Source organism: Mauremys reevesii, linkage group 1, assembly GCF_016161935.1.
Source record: "Mauremys reevesii isolate NIE-2019 linkage group 1, ASM1616193v1, whole genome shotgun sequence".
Taxonomy (NCBI): Eukaryota; Metazoa; Chordata; order Testudines; family Geoemydidae; genus Mauremys; species Mauremys reevesii.
The window spans coordinates 11,798,680-11,823,234 of NC_052623.1; the positions used below are offsets into that span (position 1 = coordinate 11,798,680).

A 24,555-nucleotide genomic window follows, 5' to 3' on the forward strand; every position below is an offset into this window, starting at 1 on the left:
ATTTAGTGATGCACCATAACCTCCTGATCCTCATCAGCAGTACTGCTGCTTAGCCAGTTATCCCCATTGATTTTTTCCTTCCTAAGTGTAGTAGTTTTCACTTGTCCTTACTAAATTTCATCTTGTTCATTTCAGACCAATTCTCCAATTTGTCAAGATTTGTTTTGAATTCAAAGCGCTTGTAACCCCTCCCAGCTTGGTGTCATCCTCCGATTCTATAAGCAGATTCTCCGCTCCATTATCGAAGTCATTAATGAAAATATTGAGTAGTACCAGACCCAAGACTGAGCCCTGCAGAATTCCAGGGGCAGAACAGAGATCTATACTGACCTGTGACTTTAAGCCCTGACACCTCTTGTTATGCACTGTTGCACTTTGCTGTTTTGTTTCACTGCTGTTTTCATGAAAGGGTTTTTTGTGGATAAATTTTTTTTTAAATGTATTGTTTTATTATTAAAAGTTGTTGCATTTTCACTTAACTTGAAGGTTCGTTTGTCTAATAATAAAAACCTTAAATTTCATTTGGGAGGAGGCAACGGTTCATTTTGCACAGAAAATAAGTAAGTTTGCACTAATGAGGGCAGAATGTTGCACTCTTCAAAATGGAGTCCTTTGTAATACCAGACAAAACCATGTCTGGTTTTGTCTCAGTACCGGACAGGAGACAAATCTTAGGAAAAAACAGGACTGGCTTAAAACTGGACAAATGGCCGGCCTACTTGCTGCTGGAGGAGCTGCTACTGCTACACCCACTAGATGGTGTGGCAGGCGAAGTCGCAAGCCAAATTTTATCCAGATTTGAGGCTGAAATACACTCGAGCAGCTTCTGGTCCATGCTGGCCAACAACAGTTCAAAAATGGCGCTAGCCCAGCCAGCCAGGAAGTATGAGGTGGAAACACAAGAATCATGGGATATTTCTGTTAAAAGAAATTGGAATTAGCAAAGGTGCCCGGGATGCCCTCCAAGAATGCCTTGCCTTCAGTTCTCAGCACACTGCCATGTGTAAACTACCGGTATGTGCATTGACAGAGGGCGCACTGTCCTGTGTGCACCCTATTGCTGCAGCTTGCATACTGTGCGTTACCTGATACACAGCAAAAAGCTCTGGATTAACCCTTCTACCCCACCTCTGTGTACACAAATCCTAAGGCTATAATGCTACTGTCCACCTTGTCCTGGAGGCTGCTCAAAGATGGGGCTAGATTAAGGCAATCTGGGGCCTAGGCAGATGACACAAGGCTCCCTAAACCTCCCCATGATTTAAGCCTGCATGTCACTGTGTTCCTGCCACTCCAGGGCAGAGGGCAACGTCGGGGGGTCTTTTGTGCCTCCCAGAGAGGCAGGGATAGCATCCAGTGTCCCTATCCAGTACTTACCCAAGCCACAAAGGTCTGCTTGGTGGGGCTTGAACATGCTGCATATCTGCTACAAATATCTGCTGGGATGGGTGGGGGTGGTGCTGGTAGGGAGCCCCATGTGCAGTGGGTCGTGGAGTTAACACCCTATTGAGATGCATGAGTCAATTTGTGCACCTCTCAGAACTATTGTTTTAGGCTCTCTGCAGGTGGCCTGAGTGTAACTGATGCAGTGACATGTTTCCAAGCTTTGGTGGTGGCTCTTGAGTGACCCATGAGAATCTAGCTGACTGTTTTGCTCCAGACGCTTGGAAGGATGTACAGAGTAGCTGTCAGCAGGGCATGGATGCCCTCTAGCTCTGCTCCCTCTCTAGAGAGGAAAGATGGTCTGGTGTTTAAGGGGCGAGCTTTGGATTTGAGACCAGGATAAATTTCTCAGCTTTGCTGCAGCTGTGTAATCCTGGGTAAATCACTTAGCCTTGTTGTGTCTCAATCCCTATCTCGCTTGGGGGCAAGCTACCTAGTCACTCTATGACAGTGACTTCCCGCCCCTGCTAGGTTCTGCTGGAACTATGGAACCATGGGACGCTAGCAGACGTGAGTGCAAGGACAGAACTTTCTCAGCAGCTGGATCCGGACGAGAGCAAGTGATCAATCTGAGAAGAGTGTGTGAACCTAGTTCAAAACCAAAACTCCTTCCAACTGGAGGGAGGTTGGAGGTGAGGAAGACGGCTGTTGTGTTTCCTTAATACCTGTAGGGCAGGTGATGGGTGCAGAAAATCAAGGTCACTAACTCTTGCCAGAATCAACAATCTCCATAGTGACCAAGCTTGCATGGGCCACGAAAGATATACCAATCTATCTTTCGTGGTCCATGCAAGCTTGGTCACTATGGAGAGCTACTGTCTCCCAAAGGGGTGCCTCCATCTGTTGGCAGGGCAGTCAGGGGAAGTTCTGACCAGCTCTTACCCCTCCTTGGCTTATTTATGTGACTAGCCAGGACGCTGGTCTCAGGGGGATCTAGTAGAAGCAATAATTACTTGAAAGGGAAGGTCCTTTTGTGAGTTTCTTTCCTTTGGAAAGAGGAAACCTTGCAGCCTTGTGCTTATATCCCATTCACTCCCCTGGAGAGGAGAGCTCTGTTTATGTAACGGATAATTAAATGTGACACCTGTAACTGTTCCAAAGGCAACAAGAAAGTTAGGTCACTTAGTGCCTTATCCTCTTTTTTTCATTATCTTAATTGACTTCATGCAACTCCACCTGCTGCTCTGGCTCCTGTGTAGTGGCGCAAAGGAGAAAACTTGCAGGGACTTTAGGCTCAGGGATGAATAATTCACCACCTGTAAATAAAACCGTATCCTGCCTTAAAACTGATCAGCACTAGTGCTCATCTGCTGCTGCCTGGGATTAGCATATGAATGAAGCCAAGGAGATGTCAAGGGAGCTACTCGGGGTGGTTTGAAATGGGCCCCTAGTCGAGACAGGGACCTGCACCTGGTTATGGGAGGAGAATCTTTCTGAGCTGGAGCATCATGAGCCCACTCACAACTTCATGAAGAGCCTCTTCCAACAGCTCTAACTTCCTAGGCCTGCAAAGTGCAGGGGCTCTGCTGCACCTGGTGAGAAGGTGGAAGTGCCTAGTGTTGCATAGTATCCCTTTGACAGTTCTCTAAGCCTCCACCCTCTGCATTTTAGCCCCCCATTAGCAGAAGCAGCAATCCCTGTCCACCAGCAGCGGAGAGAATAAATTCACTCCAACTTGCTCCTTCCCCTTGGCTTCCCTAGTCTTTCTCTTGGACTGCTAGCTTTTAGAGGCAGATGCTGACATGTACAGGGCAGAACACTATATTTTGGCTCCGAGATTACATACATCGGCTACTGCAAATGTGGTGCAGAGAGGAGAGGTCATCTTGTGGTGGAGACAGTGGCATGGGAGTCTGGAGATGTGGCTTCAATTCCTGGCTGTGCCACACACACTCTGTATCTCTGAGGGCAAGTAACTTCATCTCTCTGGGCCTTAGGTGACAGGGCAATGCTACTTGTCCATCCCTCTATTCCGTCCAAGTCTAAGCTATTTGGGGCTGAGGGTGTGTTTACAGCACCTAGCACAATGGGGCTGTGATATCAGACCACCCCAGAAGAGACTCTGGTCAGGTAATAGCCCCTGATCCCTAGTCGTTTTTTAAATCCACAGGTCTTTCTTACTTGCACCCAAGAGTTTTAAAAGAGCTGGCTGAGGAGCTTGCTGGCCCACTTGATATTCAATAAGTCTTGGAGCACTGGGGAAGTTCCAGAAGACTGGAAGAATGCTAAGGTTGGGTCAGCTTTTTAAAAGGGTGAATGGAATGACTTGGGTAATTATACGCCTGCTGGCCTGACATCGATCCCAGGCAAGATAGTGGAGCAGCTAATATGGGACTTGATTGATCAAGAATTAAAGGAAGATAATGTAGTTAATGCAAATCAAAATGGGTTTATGATAGATCCTGTCGACCTAACCTGATACCTTTTTTTGATGAGATTATAAGGTTGATTCAAGTATTAGTGTTGAAGTCATATACTTGGTCTTCTGTAAGGCCTTTCACTTGGTACCACACAACATTTCTGATTAAAAAAAACTAGATGGATACAAAATGAGCATGTCGCATGTTAAATGGATTAAAAACTGACTGGTAACTCTGTGTAATAGTTCAAGGGATGATTTCCTGTTTACAGGTCTGTTTCTAGTGGACTCCTGCAGGGATCAGTTCTTGGCCCTAAGCCATTAACATCTTTATCAATGAGCTGGAAGAAAGCATAAAATCATCACTGATGAAGTTTGCGGAGGATGCAAAAATCGAGGGAGTGGTAAATGAAGAAAACAGGCTGCTGATTCAGAGCAATCTATATCCATTAGTAAACGAGGTGCAAGCGAACAATATGCATTTTAATGTGGCTAAATGTAAATGTCTACATCTGGGAACAAAGCATGCAGGCCATTTACATAATGGGGGACTCTATCCTGGGAAGCAGCGACTGAAAAAAGATGAGGCTGGTTGTGGATAATCACCTCAACGTGAGCTCCCAGTGTGAGGCTGGGGCCCAAAGAGCTAATGTGATCCTGGGATGCATCACCAGGGGAATCTCAAGTAGGAGCAGAAAGGTTTTTTTCCCCTCTGTATTTGACACTGGTGAGACCGCTCCTGGAATCATGTGTTCAGTTCTGGTGCCCACAACTGAGCGATTGACAAATTGAAGAGGGTTCAGAGAAGAGCCATGAGAATGAGTAAAGGATATAGAGTGACTTAAGGAGCTCATTCTATTTATCTTAACAAAGAGAAGGTTAAAGGGTGACTTAATCAGTGTATAAGTACCTGCATGGGGAACAAATATTTAATAATCTCTTCAATCTAACAGAGAGAGGTCTAATACGATCCACTGACTGGAAGCTGAAGCTAGAGAAATTCAGGTTGGAAATAAGGTGTGAATTTTTAAGTGAGTAATTAGCCATTAGAACAATTTTCCAAGGTTCTTGGTGGATTTTCCATCACTGACAATTTTCACATCAAGATTGGATTTTTTTTTTTTCTGAAAACTCGGCTCTAGGAAATAATCTGTGGCAGGTCTCTGACCTGTGCTATACAGGCCGTCAGGTAGGATGATCACAGTGGTCCCATCTGGCCTTGGAATCGAGCAATCTCTCACTGCTCTGACCATTTATCTCCATTGGGAAATCCAACACTTATTCCCCAGGGTTTTTGAGAAGCTAGCCTTATTAGCAGCTTATCCACCATCTCAACTGTGATGCCAGGTGGTGAGGTTGTGCCAGCCGTTGAAGTCAGCTTCGCAGTTTCTCCTTTTAAAGTAGTCAACCATCTTGTAAAACTCAGGGGGTGGGGGCTTGTTTCTCCTGTTACATTTGTTGTGTTAAAGACTCCTCAAAAAGGTGGTGGTAAGAAACGGCCAAATAAGATAGATGTCCCACGAACAGCACAGGGCAAACCTATCATGCCTTCAGGTATGGGAATGCCTGGAGACATGCCTGGCTCTGAAAGGCGAGATGTAATTGTTTCTGATACAGAGCCTTCTGGCTTTGAAGGATCTCAAGGCACATTGCTGGTACCAGTGAAGTGCCTGCTCGTGGTTAATGATGATATTTATTATCATTAGCACCTAGAGGCCACAGCTGGGATCAGGCTCCATCGGACAAGGCACAATATAGTGGTATGGAACAGCTGCCATATGAGGTGAGATTAATAAGACTGGCACTTTTCAGGTTGGAAAAGAGATGACTGGGGTGGGGGAGGGATATCATAGAGGTTTATAAAATCATGACTGGTGTGGAGAAAGTAAATAAGGAAGTGTTGTTTACTCTTCATAACACAAGAACTTAGGGGTCACCAAATGAAATTAATAGGCAGCAGGTTTAAAACAAACAAAAGGAAGTATTTCTTTACACAGCGCACAGTCAACCTGTGGAACTCCTTGCCAGAGGATGTTGTGAAGGCTAAGACTCCAACAGGGTTAAAAAAAGAACTAGATAAATTCATGGAGGATAGGTCCATCAATGGCTATTAGCCAGGATGGGCAGAGATGGTGTCCCTGGCCTTTGTTTGCCAGAAGCTGGGAACGGGTGGATCACTTGATTATCTGTTCTGTTCATGCCCTCTGGGGCACCTGGCATTGGCCACTGTCAGAGACAGGATACTGGTCTAGCTGGACTTTTTGTCTGACCTAGTATGGCCGTTCTTATGTTCTTAAGCACGTAATAAGAGAGAGTCCATATCTCAAAGAAGACCAGAAAGGGAGGTGTTGTCCCTACTTGACACACAGGCTCGGAGGTTGCAACTTGCTCAACGCTGTGCAGAGTCTGTGGTAGAGTTGGGATTAGAACCAAGAACTTCTGAAGCCTTCGCTGCTGTCTTAGCCACCAGCCTTGCTTCCTCTTTAACAGCCCATGATGCTGTGCAGCAGTGGGGGAGCGTGAGAGCTGACAGTTCAGATATTGATCTTGGTGAGGGTGTTAAGAGTTTTTGCTTCCTTGCTAAATAACAAAACTCTGCTGCTATTAGCTCTATTCAGCATGGGCTGTTTGCAAAATCAGGCAAAGGTGTTATAGCCCCACCCGCTGTTCTATACTGAAGATTTCCTGTCTGTTTCTTTTTCATCCATTATAGCACAAAACATAAGAACGACCCTACTGGGTCAGATCAGTGGTCCATCTAGCCCAGTATCCTGCCTCCTGCCAGTGCCAAATGCTTCAGAGGGAATGGCAATCATCGAGTGATCAATCCACGGCGTCCAGTCCCAGCTTCTGGCAGTTGGAAGTTTAGGGACACCCAATTTATGGACCTATTCTCCATGAATTTATATCATTCTTTTCTTAACCCAGTTATAGTTTTGGCCTTCACAACATCTCCTGCCAATGAGTTCCACAGGTTGGCTGTGCGTTGTGTGAAGAAGTACTTCATTATGTTTTAAACATGCTGTCTATTAATTTCGTCAGGTAACCCTCACATGTTATGTCAGTGGTTCTCAACCAGAAATACGCATACCCCTGGGGGGTACACAGGGGTCTTCCCAGGGGGTACATCAACTCATCTAGATATTTGCCTAGTTTTACAACAGGCTACATAAAAAGCACTAGTGAAGTCAGTACAAACTAAAATTTCATACAATGACTCGTATCAGAGGGGTAGCCGTGTTAGTCTGGTTCTGTAGAAGCAGCAAAGAATCCTGTGGCACCTTATAGACTAACAGATGTTTTGCAGCATGAGCTTTCGTGGGTGAATACCCACTTCTTCGGATGCAAGCAGTGGAAATTTCCAGGGGCAGGTGTATATATAAGCAAGCAAGAAGCAAGCTAGAGATAACGAGGTTAGATCAATCAGGGAGGATGGGGCCCTGTTCCAGCAGCTGAGGTGTGAAAACCAAGGGAGGAGAAACTGGTTCTGTAATTGGCAAGCCATTCACAGTCTTTGTTTAGTCCTAAACTGATGGTGTTAAATTTGCAGATGAACTGGAGCTCAGCAGTTTCTCTTTGGAGTCTGGTCCTAAAGTTTTTTTCTGTAGGATGGCCACCTTAAAATCTGCTATTGTGTGGCCAGGGAGGTTGAAGTGTTCTCCTACAGGTTTTTGTATATTGCCATTCCTAATGTCTGATTTGTGTCCATTTATCCTTTTCCTTAGAGACTGTCCAGTTTGGCCGATGTACATAGCAGAGGGGCATTGCTGGCATATGATGGCATATATTACATTGGTGGACGTGCAGGTGAATGAACCGGTGATGGTGTGGCTGATCTGGTTAGGTCCTGTGATGGTGTTGCTGGTGTAGATATGTGGGCAGAGTTGGCATCGAGGTTTGTTGCATGGGTTGGTTCCTGAGCTAGAGTTACTATGGTGCGGTGTGCAGTTGCTGGTGAGAATATGCTTCAGGTTGGCAGGTTGTCTGTGGGCAAGGACTGGCCTGCCACCCAAGGCCTGTGAAAGTGTGGGATCATTGTCCAGGATGGGTTGTAGATCCCTGATGATGCGTTGGAGGGGTTTTAGCTGGGGACTGTATGTGATGGCCAGTGGAGTCCTGTTGGTTTCTTTCTTGGGCTTGTCTTGCAGTAGGAGGCTTCTGGGTACACGTCTGGCTCTGTTGATCTGTTTCCTTATTTCCTCGTGTGGGTACTGTAGTCTTGAGAATGCTTGGTGGAGATTTTCTAAGTGTTGGTCTCTGTCTGCGGGGTTAGAGCAGATACGGTTGTACCTCAGTGCTTGGCTGTAGACAATGGATCTTGTGGTGTGCCCGGGATGGAAGCTGGAGGCATGTAGGTAGGCATAGCGGTCGGTAGGTTTTCGGTATAGGGTGGTGTTAATGTGACCACCACTTATTTGCACCGTGGTGTCTAGGAAGTGGACCTCCCGTGTAGATAGGTCCAGGCTGAGGTTGATGGAGGGGTGGAAGCTGTTGAAATCGTGGTGGAATTTTTCCAGTCTCTCCTTCCCATGGGTCCAGATGATGAAGATGTCATCAATGTAGCGTAGGTAGAGAAGGGGCGTGAGTGGACGGGAGCTGAGGAAGCGTTGTTCCAGGTCGGCCATAAAAATATTGGCATATTGTGGGGCCATGCAGGTGCCCATAGCGGTGCCACTGATTTGGAGATATATATTGTCATTAAATTTGAAATAGTTGTGTGTGAGGATAAAGGCACAGAGCTCAGCAACCAGTTGTGCTGTGGCATCATCAGGGATACTGTTCCTGACAGCTTGTATTCCATCAGTGTGTGGGATGTTTGTGTAGAGAGCCTCTACATCCATGGTGGCTAGGATGGTGTTTTCTGGAAGGTCACCAATGCATTGTAGTTTCCTCAGGAAATCAGTGGTGTCACGGAGATAGCTGGGAGTGCTGGTAACATAGGGTCTGAGTAGAGAGTCCACATATCCAGACAGTCCTTCAGTGAGAGTTCCAATGCCAGAGATGATGGGGCGTCCAGGATTTCCGGGTTTGTGGATCTTGGGTAGTAGATAGAATAACCCTGGTCGGGGTTCTAAGGGTATGTTGATTTGTTCCGGTGTTAGTGTAGGGAGTGTCCTGAGCAGATGGTGCAGTTTCTTAGTGTATTCCTCAGTGACTCGTTTATACTGCTCTATAGATGATACACTGAAATGTAAGTACAGGTTGAACCTCTCTAATCCAGCACTCCCTGATCCAGCAACATCTGTGGTCCAGCAGATCCACAGACCCCATGCCTGCTCAGGGGCTGGAGCATGCATGGGGAAAAATTAGTGGGTGCGGAGCATCCACCGGTGCCAAGCTCCCCTCTCCTTTCACTCGAGTTCACCTGTCTTCGTACTTAGACTTGTTCATTCTGACAACTTTCAGCTGCTTCACTGCCTGTGTTATAGTTAACTGGAACTCTTTTGTGTGTGTTCTTCACCTGGATTTTACCAGCTTCTTTTCTAGCCTCTTTATTATGCTAGAGTTCCCTCTTTATAAATTCATTCCTAAGGGATGTGTCTGTCCAAACCGTGTGCTCCTCTGCACCTCTTGGCTTTCCTAAATCTCCATCAAGATGCAATGAGCTTCCTCCTGCGTTGATGTCACCCATTAGTCGAACTAACCACAGATCTTTGTACAAACCCCCCACCAGGCGATCAGTGATTCTTGAAGAGGAGAGAGGATGGCATTACAGCCAGACCCCCTCCTCCCCCCAAGCTTGCAGCCGGCTGCCAGCACATGCAAGGATTCTGCATTCACGGCTCGAGCAGCTGAGCTGCTCCCTTGTTCCTGTTTGGGATACAATTGGGCAGATCGGGTTTTCCCCGCAGTGTCCCGAATGAAGCCAGCATCTGATATGTCACCCTGAGCCCTGCACTTGTGTGCTCCAGTGTTCCAAGGGCTCTTCTCCAAGGCACACTTTGGATAGCAGCAGGAACACAAGGATGGATCTCAATTCCTGCCTGCTCTCTCTGGGCTTCCTCGGGATCTGTGTGTCGCCAGGTGAGAGTTCGTAAGCTTCTTTGTTCATAAATGCTCCTAGAAGAAAACCCACTTAGGCAATCCAGCTTTTCCTGCCCAGTGGCTGACTCTGTCCTGCTTGCAAGCGTTTAATAGTAGCAGCTGGGAAGCTGGCTCAGTGCAGCTACTGAGTGGCCGGGAAGCTAGTCTGAGGCATCTGCTCCCTAAGTAAATAATTTCCATGCAACCTGTTTCAGAAATGTATCTTGGTGTGAGTCCCTATCCTACAGCCAGCTTACGGTCCTCTGAGCAAGCCACGCTCTGCACTTTCCCTGAGGAGGCTGGTTTATTTAATGTACCACCTCAGTGTAGTATTTGGTGAGTTTTACATTCTTGGTTTTGCCAGGAACTGCAGCCCTTCAAATGGGCTTGAGTCGGGGTAAAGTGCCCTCCGCCAGCTCCCTTCCCATGCTGCTGGGCGGGATGAGAACACGGACCACGAGGGAGGTGATGGGGTTTGCAGCCTTTCGCCTCCAGGCGGCCCAGGACTTGGGAGACCCTGGCTTAATTCCCTGCTCTGCCACAGACTTCCTTGTGTGACCCTGCGAGCCACTTGGCCTCGCTCTCTGCCTCAGTTTCCCATCTGTTAAAGGGAATCCTAGAACTTCCCTGCCTCACAGGGATGTTGGGCTCTCAGCCCGATGTGGCGAGAACAGTTAAGAGATGACAGGGCAGGCAGGGCTGAGCCACGATTTCGTTAGATAAATGATCTAATTAAATGCATGCCCTAATGCATTGGTCCCAGGCACAATGCGTTCAGGCCTGGCAGTTCTGGGCTCTGCTGTATTTGGTTGGCTGTTCTGGGCTCTGTATTCTGTTGAACAGATGCCTTGGGACTCTTACCTCTGCAAGTCAAGCTGCAGAGCCTGCCATTGCAATCAGCTAAACTGCAATTCAATCAGCTGTGTGAAAAGCACCTGCCTTTTGGAAAGGCACCTTGTTAGTAACTGGAAAGGGGGCATCTTGATCTGTAAGCGAACCTTGCGAGATGTCAATAGTCGCGCCTGCCAGCGAAATGGGATCCTGGTCATTAAACTTTCAAACACAAGCAAGGCCGGAGCTCTGCACAGCATCCTCCATGCGGGAGCTGAAGCCAAGAGGCAGAAGGACGAGGCACCGAATTGTGCCCTGACCTCAGAATTGGGGTGAGACCCTCCCACCTTGCCCCTGGGCACTGTCATTCAGCTTCCCTCCCATTGACTTAGCTGGGATTGGGCTCCTTTGCGTGCAGTGTCACCCCCACTAAGATCTCTTCTTGGCCAGCAATATGCTGAAGGGGGAGGGATTGCTCACTTTAAAATCCCCCCATGCCACTGACAGTGGGGTTCGTGCAATGCTTCTGCCAGCGTGCCTCTGCCTCTGCCTGCCAGAGGAGACTCACCCCCTTGTGGGAGGGGCACGGGACGCACACAGGCTGGAGAGCAAATCTTGTTGCCTTGGGAAAGTGCTGGTTTGCAGATGTCACTGTGTCCCTGGGAGGTGCCCGCTCGTAGCGGATTGCTGGCTGCCGTGCTGTCCTCTCAGTGGGTTTGCCTTGCAGGAGCCTTGACCGAGATCAGGGCCGCATTGTGCTAGGTGCTGCACGTGCACAGACTGAGACACGGCCCCCCAATGAAAGGGGTGGGGGGGAAAGGAGTGTGGCTATTCCCATGGTGTAGGTGGAGTGCGGAGATCCAAGGTCTCACACTCAGTCTGTGGCAGAAGTGGGAACTCAACTCGGATCTCCTGAGCGCTGGGCCAGAGGATTCACCCCCACGACCGGCCAGCCCCTGCATGTCGTTTTCAGGAACGAAGGACAAATAGCTCCTGTATGTGGCACTTCACGTAAGATGTTTCTGAAGTGTGTAGAAATATGGTAGTATCCTTTTAAATGCAGGGTGAGCCTTCTCAGTGCGGTGCTCACCGTGCTCTGTGGCTTAGAGCCACCAGCAACCAGGCAGAGCCGTGCTCTGTGGGTAATGAGGCCAGACCAGGGGGGCCATGACCTCCCATTTTTGAGTGACGGGAGGGAGGGGGCAGAGAGGAACAAGCGGGTGCCAGGGTCCTGTGGGGGAAGAGCTGGTGAGAGGGTGGGGCCTTGAGGAGGAGAGGAGCAAGCAGGGGGTGGGGCCTTGGGGAGGAGAGGAGCAAGCAGGGGGTGGGGCCTTGGGGAAAAGGAGCCAGGGTTCAGGCACTGGTGGGTCCCCCCTCCCCAAACTTTTAGGGACCCTCTGCCATTCCTGGGCCAGACGTGGTGGGGAGCGTTAGCAAACATGGTTACTGGGGACCCGGCTTTGTGGTTTCTTCATATTTTTGTGTAAACCGAAAAAGACCCAACAGTGTCTTTGTTAAATGAGGCTGCATCTCTGCTGGGTTGAGAGACGGTTTCTACTCAAAGGGGAAAGCAAAGGAATAGCCCATCCCAGCCTCATCTGCAGTAAATGTGTCCTCGGGCCATGGGATTAATCCCAACGGAAAGGGGACGATGCGTGTGGGAAGCCATGCTGACGTCTCGGCCGCCCAGCACCGTCTGCGTCGCCCCACTCTGCCGCGGTAGGGTCCAGTGCTGGAATAAAGAGCCCATGTCATGCAGCAGTGGAGTAGAGCTGCAAATTCTTGTTAGTCATGTTTATGACGGTTGTGCCCAGGGACCAGCCAAGAATGGGGCCCCAGTGTGCTAGGCTCTGTACAGAGTAGGAGCCAGGCCCTGCCCCAGAGAACTAAGAATCTAAATAAACCAGACAGGTGGAGGGTTGGGAGCGGGTAGACCCATAAGCAGAGGGAACAATGCAATGGCAGCAAACAGCATTTAGTGTCCTGACTTTTCTAGGTGGGTTTAGTTGGGGGGCGGGAGGAGCTAAATGGAAGGGGAAGTGGCAGGGCAGGGGAGAAGTGGGTACATGTTCTTCAGTTGTTGGACTGATGCGTAATGCGCAGAAGCAATGCTTTGCATGGGGGGCATTTGTTCGGTCATTTAATTCTTGCTGGGCCTTGGGATTTAATCTTCGGGGTCTTTATTTAACCAATGGGACAAATACAGAGCTTGGGAATGGCAACAAATAATGAGAAGCTCAAAATTAATGCCCAAGCTGAAGGCAGCTTGGAAATGTGCATCCGTCTGCTCCGTGTGAGAGGCACAGCTAGGACTGCACCAAAAACCATCTGATCAACCCCCGAAATAGCTGCCAATCTGTATGGCCATGTGGCCGCACTGCCAAGGACTGTACAGAGACTGGTTCTGTGTTCTAAAATCCACGTAGAAAACGAAGGCTACGGCGCTTTCGGGATTGTTTCTGGGTGGCGCGGGGGTGACATGTTCCTTTGGAAACACTGGATTTAATTGGAAGGTAAAGTATTGGGTGCGTGTCTGTTTCAAAGTGGCAGCCGTACTGCCATTCAGAGTCAGCTGTTGGGCTGCTAGCGATGGGAAAGGGAGGCCTCTGTAGCTCTTCTCTAGGGGGCTAGTGAGCCTTGCCTGCCTTTGCAGAGGGCGTTGGGATCTACGGGTGAGAAGCTCTGCACAGAAGCTTATCGGAGGGATAGGCAGCCGAGCTCCCAGGACCAGCCATGGGCCTGCAGCAGCAGAGCCGGCCTTGCCCTGGAATGAAAGTTGGGATTAGGTCTAAGCAGAACGATCCGAGAGCCCTACCTGGCCTCAGCCCTGCAAGCTGGTTAGAGTAGTTGGTCAGCACGCGGCGCTGGCTGGTCTCCCCGACGTGTCCGGTGGGAGGCTCAGTGCAGCAGGACAGCAGCAAGGTTCTGTGGGCCGTGGCTGCCTGAAAGCTGGGACACGTGCCCGCTTGCACAGAGCGGGTGCTTGGCCCCGCGATCCCCTCTCGCTCCCGGCATGCGGGGCTGGGAGGCTGCACTTCTCCCTCGTTACCGGAGCAGCTCTGTGCCGTAGGAATCAGAGCCCTGGGGAGCTGGGCTCGCTTCTCCTGAGCCTCGCCTGCTTCCGCTCCAGACTGTCTTGCTGCGCCCAAATGTCACAGGCCATTTGTGGCCACTGGCCCTGGCATTCCCAGGTCACTGCTGTGAACCTGGTGTGTGTCTCTTCTGCTGGAACGGCCTTGCCTGCCTGGGAGAGGGGATCTAGTTCTTCTGTGGGAGGAGCATGATTTCCCCCCCATCGGGGATCCAAATGGCCACCTCCCCCACGGCCCTGGCCCTGGCCCTGGCATCTCTGAGTCAGCGAAGTGGAGAAGGGGATTGTCACATGGGCTTGAGTCTGGGTAAACTGCCCTGCTCCACCTCCCTTCCCATGCTGCTGGGCGGGAGGAGAACATGGGCAGTGAAGGAGGTGATGGGGTTTGCAGCCTTTTGCCTCCAGGCGGCCCAGGACTTGGGAGACCCTGGCTCTGCCACAGACTTCCTGTGTGACCCTGGGTGAGTCACTTGGCCTTGCTCTGTGCCTCAGTTTCCCATCTGTAAAAGGGGAATCCTAGAACTTCCCTGCCTCACAGGGGTGTTGGGGTTCTCAGACTGATGTGCCGAGGACAGGCCAGGTGGGGCTGAGCCATGATTTCATTAGATAAATGATCCCGTTCCCATGCACAAGGGCCTTGCGGTTCCTTTGGGTGGGCTGTCCTGGGTTCTGTATTCGCACTGGCAGGCGTGCCCCCAGTCCAGGGCTGTGAATACCTGGGTTTACAGGTGTTTCATAATGCGACTCCTAGACTTTAACCAAGCAAGGCCAGGAGCCTGAGAACAACAGACAGTATGGAAGGGTCACATGATGGAACAGCAGAAACTCTTTCCCCTGGGGGTTGCTCCGACCCCCTGCTTCCCAGCTGGTGCCTACCAACGTACCAGGAGTTGCGTCTGTCTTTTGCATTAAATAAGATCAAACCTAGAGCCAGTCCTGGCGCCAGACCTCCCCACAACATGGTACACCCTCCCAGGCCTGAATCTCTCCCAGACCATCTGCCCTGAAATGTCCTGCCCTCTCCTGGGTCGCTCAGAGGAGTAATTAAGGTGCGTTGCTCCTTCAAAGACAAAAGCCCAGTGGCTCATTGCTTTGACTGGAGTTAATAATCACTACACTTTCTAGTGACTAAGGGTATGTCTACACTACGAAATTAGGTCAATTTTATAGAAGTCAATTTTTAGAAATTGATTTTATATTGTCGATTGCATATGTCCACACTAAGCGCATTAAGTCGGCGGAGTGCGTCCTCACTACCATGCCTAGCATCGACTTATGGAGTGGTGCACTGTGGGTAGTTATCCCACAGTTCCCACAGTCTCTGCCGCCCATTGGAATTCTGGGTTAAGCTCCCAACACCTGACAGGACAAAAAACATTGTCGCGGGTGGTTTGGGGGTATATTTCGTCAGTCACCTCTCCCTCCATGAAAGCAACGGCAGACAATCGTTTTGCGCCAGACACCAGGGCGATTAGAAGAGCACAGTAAGGAGTGCTGTGCATCAGAGGCTTTGAAAACCAGTTTCATGCCTGGCCAGGCTTCGGTGTGACAATTGCGTGTGTTTCTCCTTGATGCAAACCCACCCCCTTTGTTGATTTTAATTCCCTGTAAGCCAACCACCCTCCCCCCTTTGAAATAAAGTAACTATTATTTTGAAACCATGCATTCTTTCTTTCTTAATTTAAAAAAAATGAGATAACGGGCAAGGTAGCCTGGATGGGTTGGGGGAGGAGGGAAGGACAAGGCCACATTGCTTATTGTAGCCACACTAAACATCAATTTGTTTGAATGACAGCCTGCTGTTGCTTGGGCCATCCTCTGCAGTGGAGTGGCTGGGTGCCATCTGGGTGAGGAGGCTATGGAACATGGGGAGGAGGGGAGGCGGTTATACAGTGGATGCAGCGGGGGGCTGTGCTCTTGTTGGCTTTCCTGCAGCTCCAACAGACGTTTCATCATCATGTCCATTTGCTCCTCTAACAGACGCTTCATCATGTCCTTTCCTGGCCTCTGCCACTGAATGCCTCCATGCATCAAGCTGTGCCCTGTCAATGCAGGAGGACTGCATGAGCGCGGAAAACATGTCATCGCGAGTGGTTTTTTTGCTTTCTAACCTGCGATAACCTCAGGGATGGAGATGATGGGGGCATAGAAATGTTATATGCTCTGCGATTCTGGGGGGGCTGTGCTACTGAGTTTGCCATGCTGACCAAACAGGAAATTAAATTCAAAAGTTCCCGGGGCTTTTCCTGTCTACCTGGCTAGTGCATTGGAATTCAAAGTGCTGTCCATTCTGGGATAGCTCCTGGAGGCCAATATTGTCAATTTGCATCCACACCAGCCCAAATTCGACCCAGCAAAGTCGATTTTAGCGCTACTCCTCTCGCCGGGGAGAAGTACAGAAGTCAATTTTAAGAGCCCTTTAGATCGATGGAATGGGGTTGATTGTGTGGACGCATTCATTTTTAAATTGACCTAACGCGGCTAAATTCGACCTAACCCCATAGTGTAGACCAGGCCTAAGACTTAACAAAACTACAGTCTGGCTTTGAGGTAAGAAGCTCACACCTTCCAGTGAGGTGGCTGGCCACTCCTTGGTCAGGATCTTCAACGAAGTCCAAAGTGCTCAGTTCCTTTGTCATCTTAGGTGAAAGATCCCTTGGGGTTCTGTGCCCCTCTTGTGTAGTCCTGTGAACTTCTGAAATGTTCCCATCTCAAAGTTCCTTGCCCCTGGCATGAGGAACGGTGCCGGGACGTCTGATGGAGAAGATTCCAGGGCAGTTTCTTCCCTGCTGGTGCTTTCTACAATGCAAGCTCATCTGTCGCTGCAGCCTCTGTTACGCCAATGAGTGGCTTGACTTGTGATTGTGATTGCACCTGGAGGGAGCCATCGGCTTTTCCTTTGTCTGGAAAAACCTGTTTTCCCCACTCCCTGGACTATACATCATAGTCCCATATTTCCTTCACATTTGTACAGCCCTCTGGGTGTTGACCATATATAGACCACTCCAGAATAGCAATGACCAGTGCGGTGTTGGTTTTCCAATGATGTCTTACACGACGCCTGTTGTACACAGATGGCTATAAGCGAGTTGGAGGGCACTGAACTGGTCAGGCCAGCTGAAACTCACGACCGGTTCCCCGCGAGCCCCTTGCCTCAGGCCCAGCAATGCTCTTAGGTCACAGTGACCACTGCTCTGCTCCACAGATATACCCTCATTGGCAGCAGCTCTGCATGGTCTCAGCTGTGCAGTTAGCTCAGGGGGTTGCATGCACAGCTTATCAGTGCTGGGTTCTACGCCGCCCCGCTGCCCTTTGCTTCCCGGTTCCCCTCCAGCTTTGCCGTGTGTCTTTTTTTATCTATTTACTTAGGCTGCTCGGGAGCTCAGGGAAAATTCGCTTACAAGCTGCTCCACGACTTGTTTGCCAACTACTCCAACGCTTTGCGACCGGTGGAGGACACGGACCGGGTGCTGAACGTCACCCTGCAGATCACCCTGTCTCAGATCATCGACATGGTATGTCTATGAAATACAGGCCATTCCTTAGACTGTGCAGGCCATGCGAGACGTGTCACCCGCTGGGAGACGGAGGCCTTGCTCTGAGGGTTGCAGGACAAACAATCCAGATGGGGGCTGAGAAGGTTACTCCGAATGTCACCTCCAAGTGCACCCTTTGCATCCCTGTGTTGGGGCAGAACCAAGGGCTAGATCCTGGGCCAAAAACCCTCACCACTAGCTAAGTGACAGTGTCCTAACCCCAAAGTGAGGGCTAACAGGAATTAGTAACATGGCTGCACTGGGATCTGGTCCCATCCAGCCCAAAGAGGAACTGATCTGTGATCCCCTGGTGTGGTAGGTTTTCTAACATAGTCTGACTCCAAGCCCCAATCATAGAATCTCAGGGTTGGAAGGGACCTCAGGGCATCATCTAGTCCAACCCCCTGCTCAAAGCAGGACCAAACCCAACTAAATCATCCCAGCCAGGGCTTTGTCAAGCCTGACCTTAAAAACCTCTAAGGAAGGAGATTCCACCACCTCCCTAGGGAACCCATTCCAGTGCTTCACCACCCTCCTAGTGAAAAAGTTTTTCCTAATATCCAACCTAAACCTCCCCCACTGCAACTTGAGACCATTGCTCCTTGTTCTATCATTTGGTACCACTGAGAACAATCTAGATCGGGGTGGGCAAACTATGGCCCATGGGCCACATCCAGCCCGCGGGCCTGTCCTGCCTGGCCCCTGAGCTTCTGGCCTGGGAGGCTCACCCCGCCCCCTCCCCCGCTGTTCCCCCCTCGTCTGCAGCCTCAGCTCGTTTGCTCCGCCACCGCCGCAATGCTCTGGGCGGCAGAGCTGTGAGCTCCTGGGGCAGCGCAGCTGCAGAGCCCGGCCTGACCCGGTCTCTGAGCTGCATGGTAGTGGCAGCAGTAGTGTGGCCTGGCTCCAGCCGGGCTGCGTGGCTGTAACACTGCCAGCCACCGGTGCTCCAGGCAGTGCGGTGAGGTGGTTGGATAGAGGGCAGTGGAGTTCGGGGTGGTGGTCAGGGGGTGGGGTGTGGATGGTGGTCGGGGTGAAGCAGGGGGTTGAATGGGGGCAGGGGTCCCGGGGGGCAGTTAGGAAGGAGGGGAGGTTGGATGGTGCAGCAGAGGGCAGTCAGGGGACAGAGATGGGGCGGCGAGGGTTCGGGGGCAGTCGGGACAGGGAGCAGGGGTGTGTGGATGGGGCAGGAGTCCCGGGGGGGGGGGCGCATAGGAGGTGGAGGCTGGGCCACAATCTCCTCCACTAATCGGCCCTCCATACAATTTATAATCCCCGACGCGGCCCTCAGACCAAACTTTGCCTGCCCCTGTTCTAGATCCATCCTCTTTGGAACCCCCTTCAGGTAGTTGAAAGCAGCTATCAAATCCCCCCTCATTCTTCTCTTCTGCAGGCTAAACAATCCCAGTTCCCTCAGCCTCTCCTCATAAGTCATGTGCTCCAGCCCCCTAATAATTTTTGCTGCCCTCCGCTGGACTCTCTCCAATTTATCCACATCCTTCTTGTAGTGTGGGGCCCAAAAATGGACACAGTACTCCAAATGAGGCCTCACCAAAGTCGAATAGAGGGGAATGATCACGTCCCTCGATCTGCTGGAAATGCCCCTACTTATACAGCCCCAAATACCATTAGCCTTCTTGGCAACAAGGGCACACTGTTGACTCATATCCAGCTTCTTGTCCACTGTAACTCCTAGGTCTCTTTCTGCAGAACTGCTGCCCAGCCATTCGGTCCCTAGTCTGTAACAGTGCATGGGATTCTTCCGTCCTAAGGGCAGAACTCTGCACTTCTCCTTGTTGAAACTTATCAGATTTCTTTTGGCACAATCCTCTAATTTGTCCAATCCTGCACAGTCCCATGGATTTCCTTGGCATTCTTCTCAAGCTGAAAGCAAAGCACGCATCACCATTGGCAAGGTCCCTTGTGAGGGTGGCTTCATGGTGGTAAAGCAAATGGCAAATGCACTGCCCTATGCACTGGGTGTTAGTGTAAAACCAGTGGCTGTTACTCAGTCTCCCCCCACTCCCCTCCCAGAGGTGGCTGCATTTCACACACAACTCTCCCCAACTCTCCTCGTTCCAGGACGAGAGGAACCAGGTCCTGACTGCCTACCTGTGGATCCGGCAGGTGTGGGTGGATGCCTACCTGACCTGGGCTAAGGACGATTACGATGGGATTGACGCCATCCGCATACCTAGTAGTTACGTATGGAGACCTGACATAGTCCTGTATAACAAGTAGGTCAGCGTGGTAGTGAACTGCACCACTTCTGGAGATAGGGCTCTTGCGGCCTGGTGGGGAGATAGAACTGGGGACCCTCTAGCTCCATAAACACAGGCCCCTGCCACCTGAGCCAGCGGTGGCTCTCTGTTAGCTGGAGGGGAGGTTACTGAAGTGCTGCTTTGCCGGCTGCAGCCCCTAGAGGGCGACAGGTTGTATCCGGAAGAGAGGCTCCCGTGCACAGGTTAACAGGCTGCAGAGCGTAGGCATCCTGGGGCCGTGCAGAGACCGTGTAATTGCACCTCTTGTTACGGGCACCCCCGCGGCACGGTGAGCGTAACAGCTTCTGCCTTGGGCCATGGCCCCCTCAAAGGCTGTGCAGATGTAGGGGGCAAAAACCTTCCTGGCACATTCTGCTGCTCGCTGACCGTGTCTGCTTTGGTCTCATCCCGCACCTTCCCCGGTGCGGCGCTGGGAGCAGCCAGGCGAGAGGGATCGGCTCGCTGAGGCCTGACAGTGCCTGGGTACGGCTGAGCGGCCGCGCACACAGGCAGGTAAAGCCACGCCTGCCGATCAGAGCAGCTGAGTGCAGCGGGTGGGTCCCAGGCTGAGCTGTCGCCCCCGAAGGGGAGAACAGGAGGGAAGCTGTCAGAAGGCGGGCGTGGGGCTGTTTAAAGACTGGGCATGGCTGACTGGGAAGCTCAGAACTGGACCTGGCTCTTTCTTGTATCTGTTTGCAGAGTCCAGGTGATTTTGGGGGGGGGGGGGCTCATCAGAGCAGAAGTGTCATGACTCGTTTGTTTAAAAACAAAATCAAGGCCCACAGGCCCCTGCTCCTGAGTGACCCTCTAATAACACCAAGTAACCCTATGAAAACACACCTGTGTTGGCCACTGAGTGCTCACGAGGGACCCTACCGGACCAACCCAGCGAGCTCTGTCCGCATTCGTGAGCAGCCCTACAGGAACAAGCCCAGCAGAGCGGGGGAGGGGTTAGGCTAGCCGGGGCCGTGCAGTCTTGTCTCATGTATTAAGGACTCCTCCCCCCTCTTCCCCCATCTATGTTCCCTGTCCCTCCAGCGCCGACGACCAGTTCACAGGATCCATGGATACCAACGTGGTGATCCGCTACGACGGGCAGGTGATGTGGGACTCCCCTGCCATCACTAAGAGCTCCTGCAAGGTGGACGTCTCCTACTTTCCCTTCGATGGGCAGCAGTGCCGACTGACTTTCGGCTCGTGGACCTACAATGGCAACCAGATTGACCTCCTGAATGGGCTGGACACGGGTGACCTGACGGACTTCGTGGAGAACGTGGAGTGGGAGGTGCTGGGCATGCCGGCCAAGAGGAATGTCATCATCTACGGCTGCTGCTCGGAGCCCTACCCCGACATCACCTACACGCTGCTCCTCAAGCGACGCGCCTCCTTCTACATCTTCAATCTGCTCCTCCCCTGCATCATGATCTCCTTCCTGGCCCCGCTGGGCTTCTACCTCCCAGCCGACTCCGGGGAGAAGGTCTCCTTGGGGGTGACGGTCCTGCTGGCGCTCACCGTCTTCCAGCTCCTGGTGGCAGAGAGCATGCCGCCCTCCGAGAATGTGCCACTGATCGGTGAGTATCTGCCTCTGCCTGCAGCTGGATGGGCAACTGTGGAAGCCCTCTATCGACTTGGCAGGTGCAGAGACGCGACGCAGAACGGGTACGCTTTAAACCGGGTCACCATTCATGTGCTTCAGCCATGCAAGGATCAGCTCTAGGGGCACGGTCCACTCCAGTCCTCAGCCTCTTCGCTAAAACTGTCTGCAAGCGGCACACTGCAGCCATGGTGGAATCCCAGCTTCTGTTCTAGTTCCCCTTTCTTGCCTTACCTAGGGACCTGGGGCACTCTCCATCACTTGCAGTCTTAAAGACAAGATTAGACATCTCTCTAGCAGATAGGCTGTAGCTCAATCAAGTTACGGGCTAGATACAGAAACTGAGTGAAATCTCTGTCCTGTGTTCTGCAGATCAGATTGGATCATCTCAATGGGCCCTTCTGGCCTTGGAGTCTATGAATCTAACCAAACACACACCTTTCCAGAGTAACTTTTCTATGCGTGGTCTCACTCCCAAATATACATTTTTTGTTTTGAACGTCTGAGCCAAATCTGCTCAGGTTTTGTTTTTTTCAGGGTTTTCTTTGAGCAAGTGGAAAGGGGTGTGGTCCCCTTTTACACCTTTGTGTTTCATTTAGAAATCTTGTGCTCAGAATACCTACATTAAAACCAAATGAAATTAGAAGCTTCAAACTTGGCTTGTTTGATAGATCTCATTGAGATCAAAGACTCAACCCAAGTTGGAGGATCATATGTTTGAGCCTACTTGAAAGAGGACAATTTTTAAAATCTAAAATAGCTTTTTTCAAGATGGTCTGATGTTTTGGGTGCTATTATTTATTTATTTTTTGCACAAAGCTTTTGTTAAGGTTATTGCAGTTCAGGCTGAAATTACCGTTTTGAAATGCTTGTGACCTTACAAATTCTGCAGTGACTTTTCTATCTGATTTTGATTATTTTTTTTAATCTTGATCTCCAAAATGTTTGAAGTGGGTTTATAAGGTTCTAAACTCTTGCTGCCGGCATGTGCATCCTGAATTGGGATGACCCAGACAACTGCAGATTTAAGGAGAGGTTGGTGTTTGAAACAGATAGGCAGCCCCCGTTAAGTTGGGATGGCTTCAGTAGGGGTTGGTTTAGGTGGGCTGCATATGGGAAATCTTGGCTAAAGCTTGGCTGTATTCTGTAGATTTCAGGAACACCTTAAAAAAAAAATCAAGCCAAGGCTGCAGGCCAGATCCTGAGGTGCAGCATGGTTGCTTAGCACCACACTGACACCAGAGTCTGTATCTAAAGCTGATGTTCCCAGCCGCTGAAGGACCATCCCTGTGCAAGGAGTTCTCTGATGGCATAGAGGGTCCCACACCAGCGTCTTGTTTGCTGCTGGTGGAAGGGACTCCTCTGGAGGACAGAGGCTATTCCTGGGACTATAACAACCTGCTTCTTCATAGCTAGAGAAGTTGTTCTTTAGCTTACATGGTAGGAGCTTGTGTTTTGGTGTTAAAGGTCCCCGTGTCCCATTCCTCTGGGTGAGCAGCCGTGGCTGGGCCTGCAGCCACAAGTCCCCCACTTCCTGGGTCAGTCACCGCACGTCCCTCCTTCTTGTCTTCTAGGGAAGTATTACATTGCCACCATGACCATGATCACGGCCTCCACCGCACTGACCATATTCATCATGAACATTCACCACTGCGGCCCAGGAGCCAAGCCCGTGCCCAAGTGGGCCAAGAAATTCATCCTGCAGTACATGGCCCGGCTATTCTTTGTCTACGAGGTGGGGGAGAGCTGCAAAAGTCCCAAACGGCAACTGGGCCACCTACCCACACTCCAGGTGGTGAGTGGCAGGGCCGCCAAGGAGGAGCAGAAAGCCCAGACAATGGAGGATGACTCGGACGCGACATGCCGGGAGAAGTCTCCGCAGCAGGAGTTGGTGCCGCAGAGGCTCAGCGGTGCCTCTGGCCAGCAGGACTGGAAAGAGACCGGGACACGTACGAAGCCAGAGTGTGGCCGGGAGGGGCAGCAGCACCACGTCTGTGCGAAGACCCCGTGCCTTTGCCACCACAGCAGCCTGCTGAGGAATGTCGAGTACATGGCCAACTGCTTCCGGGACCAAAAGGCGGCTCAGAAACGGAGCGGTGAGTGGAAGAAAGTGGCCAAGGTCATGGATCGCATCTTCATGTGGATCTTCTTCATTATGGTCTTCTTCATGAGCATGCTCATCATGGGCAAAGCCATCTGAAGAGCCCTTGGCACGCAACGGCCGCTAGTTATCTAGGACCTTTCGTCTCAACGTGTTGGAGCTGCGGGAGCACATGGGTGGGTGGCCGGGAATGGTCCATCCTGGCGCTGCTGTGGAAACTGTTGCATGTGAGGTCTCACTAATAGCATATTCTAGTTCAGTAGAGATCTATTCTTTGGCAATCCTAGAACCCGTCTTCCCCCACAAGGGCGGCACCTGTTACTGCTGCAGCCACGTGGCTGGTTTGAAACCATCACCACCCCGTGGAGCACCAGGGAGCTAAAGGAGAGGGGTGGCTGAGGTGGGGAGGGAGAGTCAGGAGTCAGGACTCTTGGGACTGTTCCTTGGTTCTGGGAGAAGGTTTTGGGGTAGTGGTTAGAGCAGGGGAGGGAAACTGAGAGCTGGGACTTTTGGGTTCTGTTCCCAGTTCTGGGCAGAGACTGGGGTCTAGTGGATTGGAGTGGGGGAGGGGCTGGGAGCCAGGACTCCTGGGTTCTATCCCAGCTCCGGGAGGGGTTGGCAGTCTGTAGCCTGCACCCCAATGCAGCGTGTATCGTTCTAACATGCTCAGTCACTTCTGCAAGAGTTCAGCGGGGGAGCGGGGCCTGGAATAAAGAGACCAAAATAAAATCTCTGCAACGTCTCCTGTGCATCGTTCTTGGGCTAGAAAGTCCAGCAGGGACCGTAGGTCATGGCCCCCAGGCAGTACCTGTGCACTCAAGGGCTTTGCCGTGGGGCCCCTGACACTGTCACGTATGCAGCCAGCCTGTCCAGCTGGGCGGAGAGAGCTAACGCCACTGGCAATGCAGCAAAGGATCCGGGTTGTGGCTGTTTCCAGCACATCGACCTTCAGCTCAGCTCATTCCACCTTCCGTCCCTTCTTTGAGCCCATGCCAGCCAGCGCTCGGATACAGACACAGGCCTCTTCTCTGGGGCAAACGTTCCATGTAACTCCCTGTCAGCTTAATTATCTATTTCCCTGTTGCAAATGTGGCTGCTGATTCTGCGGCTGGATGGCCTCTCCCCATTGCAATTCTCCAACCTAGGGTGCCTTTTACACAGCTCCGCTGGGAGAGCCACCACTCCTGGTCTGCTCACAGCCAGCCTCCAGCATGCAAGATACACTGTGTGAGTGCTCGGCCCAGCCTCTCATGAATTACACCAGCAAACTCCCAATCCCAGACGTTCCCCCAGAAATGTGCGTCTTCTACTGCCCAGC

The 24,555-nt window shown here is 51.1% G+C and overlaps 1 protein-coding gene across 1 annotated transcript; it reads left to right on the forward strand.

The window, feature by feature from the left end:
- The first annotated feature begins 9,768 nt into the window (after positions 1–9,768).
- On the forward strand, positions 9,769–23,377 carry LOC120401291 (neuronal acetylcholine receptor subunit alpha-10-like). Its single transcript, XM_039531094.1, has 5 exons — positions 9,769–9,826; positions 17,118–17,263; positions 19,364–19,518; positions 20,581–21,113; positions 22,711–23,377. The coding sequence occupies exons 1-5, from the start codon at positions 9,769–9,771 to the stop codon at positions 23,334–23,336; spliced, it is 1,518 nt and encodes a 505-aa protein (XP_039387028.1). The 3' UTR covers positions 23,337–23,377.
- The last annotated feature ends 1,178 nt before the right edge of the window (positions 23,378–24,555 follow it).

Bases quoted from the DNA above. Each gene is read 5' to 3' on its own strand.
- LOC120401291 (XM_039531094.1), top strand. From the start codon at position 9,769: ATGGATCTCAATTCCTGCCTGCTCTCTCTGGGCTTCCTCGGGATCTGT. The intron at 9,827-17,117 runs GTGAGAGTTCGT...CTATTTACTTAG, and splicing joins CGGGATCTGTGTGTCGCCAG to GCTGCTCGGGAGCTCAGGGA. The intron at 17,264-19,363 runs GTATGTCTATGA...TCCTCGTTCCAG, and splicing joins TGTCTCAGATCATCGACATG to GACGAGAGGAACCAGGTCCT.